At 34.0% G+C, this 5,347-nt stretch overlaps 1 protein-coding gene across 1 annotated transcript; it reads left to right on the top strand.

Moving 5' to 3' along the window:
- Positions 1-1,094: 1,094 nt before the first annotated feature.
- On the top strand, positions 1,095-4,822 carry LOC111914905 (uncharacterized). Its single transcript, XM_023910604.1, has 10 exons — positions 1,095-1,306; positions 2,082-2,298; positions 2,383-2,540; positions 2,684-2,829; positions 2,956-3,018; positions 3,141-3,233; positions 3,647-3,808; positions 3,893-3,984; positions 4,054-4,199; positions 4,265-4,822. Exons 1-10 carry the CDS (start codon positions 1,207-1,209, stop codon positions 4,585-4,587), a joined length of 1,500 nt encoding a protein of 499 aa, XP_023766372.1. The 5' UTR covers positions 1,095-1,206; the 3' UTR covers positions 4,588-4,822.
- Positions 4,823-5,347: the final 525 nt, after the last annotated feature.

Raw genomic sequence — 5,347 nt, 5'->3', positions numbered from 1 at the left:
TCACCCAAAAGTCGAAATCGTCACAACTTTTGAAGATTTTTTCCTCGAATTTTCATGATTGTTTTTTCGTGCAAGATTTTCGTGGTTTCATTTTGTCACACATCGAGGGGGAGTTTCGTATGGTTTATTCCTCGAGCGCTTCTCATATTCTTGTGGGTTTTATAATCATTTGTTGATTATAAAAATGGGAGAATGTTGAAATAGTTATTCGATGATTATTGGATATTCTTTTTCAAATCGGATTTGAAGACTGGTGTTACTTCGAAGGGGAGTTGGTCTTGATCGCTTGGAGCTCGTTTGAATATTGAAGCCGAGACATCCAATCCTAACTTTGAGGGGGGATAATGTTAGGGTGTAAAGTTCTCCTTAGACGTGGCTTACCCTATTTGGATGTGTAATGAGTTTAACATTTCCTAAATAGGAAGTGAGTAGCTCCCATTTTATGCAAGAACCTCTATGAGAGATTAGTCTAGTGAGCGAATTATAAGAGCATAAACGAATTATTTACATCTTTGTGTTCTTCATAGTTGATTGATTCACTTAATCTTTACATTTCCGCATTCGTCATCATAACTAGGTCATTACACCAGCGCTTCATGCACGATTATTTTGATGAGCACATGATTTTTTAAGACTATTTTTTTCGACGACAGTTCCATATGCACATACATTTGTTTTAGTGTATAGTCAACGATGTCATGAAAACATGCTCATATTTCCAACAACCTGCATATGCAAAATGTATAATAACTTTTACTCCTTTATAAAAATACGTAACTGTATTTCGTATGCTAGGATATGCCATTTTTTCCCAATGCATTAAATGAGAGTTTGATTATTAATTTAATTTCTAGTAATTACAAATGTGCGAACAATGTGACAAACCATTTCTCCTAATTTTTTTTACTTAATGTTGCAAAAATGTGGCGACTACTTGGTTTTTATATAGGTACTTTTTGAAATGATAGGGCTTTTGTCCAGATAAAAACATATTAGGGACAATTTCGCAATTTCAAGTGAAAGAATTTTTGCCAATAACCAAAAACGAATGTCCTTTTATGAAATAGTTTCATAGTACCAGGGGCTTAGTGCGAATAATCGTTCGAGTTTTGAGGGAGCACACACATACGCTCATTCGATGCATAAATTTGGGCGAATTCAAAGCGTCTCGCTCCCTTCGTTTTCGAAGGAAAATCAGAGACGATAATGGCAACTACGATCACTTGTACGCTTTTCCTATTATTCACTTTGCACGGATTCTTTTGGCTCTCGTTTTGCTCTGATCACGTCCCTCTTCCACTTAAAGGTACGCCTTTTTCCTCGTTGTTGGGTATTTTATCATTACAGTAAAGTAATTGAAGAACAATACGAATAAACTTACACTGAGAACTGGTATTTTGTGTAAATTGGGTTTACATCGATAAGTTTGGATCGAGAAACGTATCAGTTGTGGGTGTGATTGGTTAAAGTATAATTTATGAAGTAAATTTTCTTATAAAGATGCTCAATTTTAGGGTGTTCATGATGTAATTTTTTATGCGTATTTTTTGTTTTATTTTGCAAGTTTCAATAGAAAGCACCATCACTTGCGACAACCACCGGTCTTCATTGTTGAAAATTTTGTGTCTTTCAGGAAGTTCACAGTATGATAAGAGAATTAGAAAACAATACTTAATAGATAAAATATAAATAGTATTTTTCATGATTCTCAACTTGCCCCTACACTCGCAAATTTGCATCGAGGCAAATGTGATTATGGTGGTTGGATGATGAAACTTTGATTCTGAGTAGTTAATCTACTTCCATAAAGGAAAATTTAGTGCTTCTTCTGTATAATTTAAACGGGTTTGTATTTACTTGATCCAACACTAACATTTTTGTATCAAGTCACATGTTATATTTAACGATTGATTGATCAAAGCTTTTGATATAAGTAGTCAAATTGCTTACAAAAGATGTTAGGTTTAGGGTTTTCTTGATGATTTTTTAACATGTTAGTTTTATGTTCAAGAATTTGTGATGTATATCAAAAAACTTGCATCCTTTCGTATACTAATTACTCTCTTCATTTTCAAATTCAGCCATCAATGTGGGACAACCAGCTGTTGATGTCACCCCTACACAAATTCATGTCTCTTCTCAAGGATCTAAAGATGTTGCATTTTGTGAACGTGTTACTATACATGGCATATCAAGAATAAAACTCCATAGTTATGCCAAAGCATATCGAGTAATGGTGGTTCCATCAGTTGTGATCCCTGATAAATGGCATAACAAGATTCAAATATGTTTCCACCAGTAAGCAAGACTAAGAGTCTTCTATTTTTTCCTGATCTTTTTCTTTTTCCATTTCATTATCTTTGAAATTTCATGATTATGCAGGAATGCTTCACTAGGTTTATGCCAATGTGAAAAAGATGATTGGAGATTTATTAAAAAGGGTTCATGGAGTTCCATTATGTCACCATTTGAGCAAAAGTTTGTTGATGTGAAGTTTGTTGGTGGGGTGTCTGGCTCTGTAACTGTCACTCTTGATGAAGGTCAGGTGTTTGTTTGGATTTCCTTTTATATTTTCGCAATTTATCCAAAATTGGTAATTATTTCAAAAATTATAGTGTTATCTTTTTAGCAATTTCTATACCTGACCTGTTGACATTAGGTTTTAAATGTTTGTTTCTTGCAGTGTCACAGGGATGGAGGTATATCTTACTTGCAGTGGGATTTGCTTTATTATTCTTGGCACCTATTGTTAGCACGTGGGTCCCCTTTTACTATACCAGTTCTATGGCTATTGGAGTTTTTGCTGTTGTTCTCATAATCCTTTATCAGGTACATGTGTTTTTTTGTCACTTTATTTTATAAAGAAAAACATCAATATCAAGTTTTTAATCTATAACTAGAATTCTTTGTGTTACATAATTATTTTTCTAACTATATCATCTTTGATATTCACAGGGGATGAAATTATTGCCTACTGGCAGAAAAAGCGCCTTTTATTTAAGTATTTATTCCACATTGGTAAGTGCCCTGCAGTTTGCATCCATTTCTACTGCATTTTATAAAACATGATTATTATGATTTATGGCCATGGTGTATGTATCTTTAATTTAATTTTTAATTTTTTTTTCTATATTTTTCAGCTTGGTGCAGGATCTTTTCTGGTTCATTATGTCTCTGAGTTTGTCAATTCAATCCTTGCAAATTTTGGACTCAGTCAAGAGCTGCAGAATCCGGTAAGTACTTTCTCAGAAAAAATGGAACTGAAATTGATTAATTATATAAAATATATATTTTACATTTGAAAATTTTTCAATAATCTGTTTTAAATTTAATAAGCATTAAATATATACTAGATTAAATCCACACATTCAAAACTATTAAACATCCCTTATAGTTAGAGTAAATTACAAATTTGGTCCCTGTCATATACTGTCTTTTCTGAGTTTAGTCCAAGGGCAAAACGGTCATTTAACAAAAGATAGCTGGGAGATTAGTTTTACTCCAAAGCCTAAACCCTAAAATGTTTTTCAGTTTATACTTTTGCAAAATCGGGCAAGTGGGTGAAGAACATATGAAGCTAATTACATATGTGCCCTCTAAACCCTAGACTTTAAACTAATTACGATTGTGCCCTCTAAACTCACAGGTTTCCGTATTTATGCTGCTTGCCATCATACTTTTAGGAGCGGGACTTGGTTATTGGCTGGTGCGCACTTATGTTATCTCAGAAGATGGTGACGTGGACATTGGCATAGCCCAATTCATCAAATGGGCAATGCGTGTGATTGCAGTTACATGTATTTATCTGGTCAGTTATCTCATTAATTTAATCATTTTATCGTATAAATACTTTATGTTATATGATATAATTCAATTTTTTATTTTATTACAGAGCTCTATTGACACTCCTTTGGCAATGGTAGCAGTTGGTTCTTCCATATCACTATACTACATGATCACTTCTATCAAGTGGCACAATCATCAGTAAGTTCTAATTTTTTTTTTTTTGATTAATTTAAATTACAAGATCTTGAAGATGTTATTTTCATGTAGAGGTCCGTTGAAATCTAAAAAGTCAAAGCTATGGGAAAGGAGTGGTCAACGCACACCAAAGATTGGGCGTGCTGAATTTCTTAGAAGGCCAAAAAAGATTAGTCCATGGAATGCTCCGATGAATTCATTTGCTTCTCCAGTCAAAGGTACTGATTGTGATTTATAAGGGTATTTTAGACATTTGACGGATATATTTGTTAAATTGATGAAGGGATGGTGAACAACACGTCAGGAGGTAGAGGGTCAACGGAAAGTCAACATGACTTTTACTCAACGTTTCACAAGACCCCAAACAGAAAGAAGTTCTCAAAGAAAGAATGGGAGGAATTCACAGAGGAATCAACCAGAGAATCAGTTGCTGACCTGGCATCTTCGCCCGAATTCACTGATTGGGTGATCAAGAACGCCAACAGAATCAAACTCCTTCCTGATAATGGCTCAGATAATGAAGTGAGTGGCTCAGATTCTACAGATGGATATCTTTTAAAGAATGCAGATAAACATAATTTTTTCAGCTGGAAAAGACGCCAGTGAAGTTATTATTAATCATTGGATTATGGGTTTTTGTGGTCTAATTACTTGCACCATGGAAAGTTGTAGAAGAAAATTTGTGTAGTTTTTAGTTATCGTTCTTGTTCTTCTTGGAATGTGGATCTCATGGGATACTTTCAATCGAATGATGTACAGATCAGTAGGGTATGGATGTTAATATTGCCTAGCCATCATGCCTTGTATGCCACGTAAGCAATAAGAAAATTTAGTTGGGGTAGTTTGTGTTTGTAAATTCATCAATACTCATGATGATCAAATGTGACACGTGGCGTGTCTCTTGCAAAAAGCAACTTGGCCCGTCAGTCATGGTGTGGTTGAGTCGTGAAGCAAAGATAAAACCTCCACATGATAGTCGTGTCACCTATCAATAAATGATTAGTTATATGCCAGCATTAGTGATGATTAGAGAATAACTATTAACCCTTTTCAAGTTATAAAGCCTTAATTAAAACAATGAAGAAAACTAGATATATCGTTACAAACATCGATTATGTTAGTGGAATTTGGTACTTCAAAATTGAATACTTTAGTTAGTGATTTTGATGACAACCCCCATTTTCTTATGAACTTCATGTTAGTTTTCTTAGTAGAAAAGGGAAAAACAAGAACGAGAGTAGCAAAACATTTAACTCCATAATGCAGTTGACTATTTCATTATGTAAAATATCAATAGAAATATATAGTTGGCCTATATAATCTTAAGCCATCCAATCTGTGAATCTAATCCGACTGGGTTTTTCAA

Source organism: Lactuca sativa, chromosome 1 (genome assembly GCF_002870075.4).
Source record: "Lactuca sativa cultivar Salinas chromosome 1, Lsat_Salinas_v11, whole genome shotgun sequence".
Classification (NCBI taxonomy): domain Eukaryota; kingdom Viridiplantae; phylum Streptophyta; class Magnoliopsida; order Asterales; family Asteraceae; genus Lactuca; species Lactuca sativa.
The sequence above is the reverse complement of the archived record's forward strand: the minus strand, read 5'-3'. Positions and strand labels throughout refer to the sequence as shown.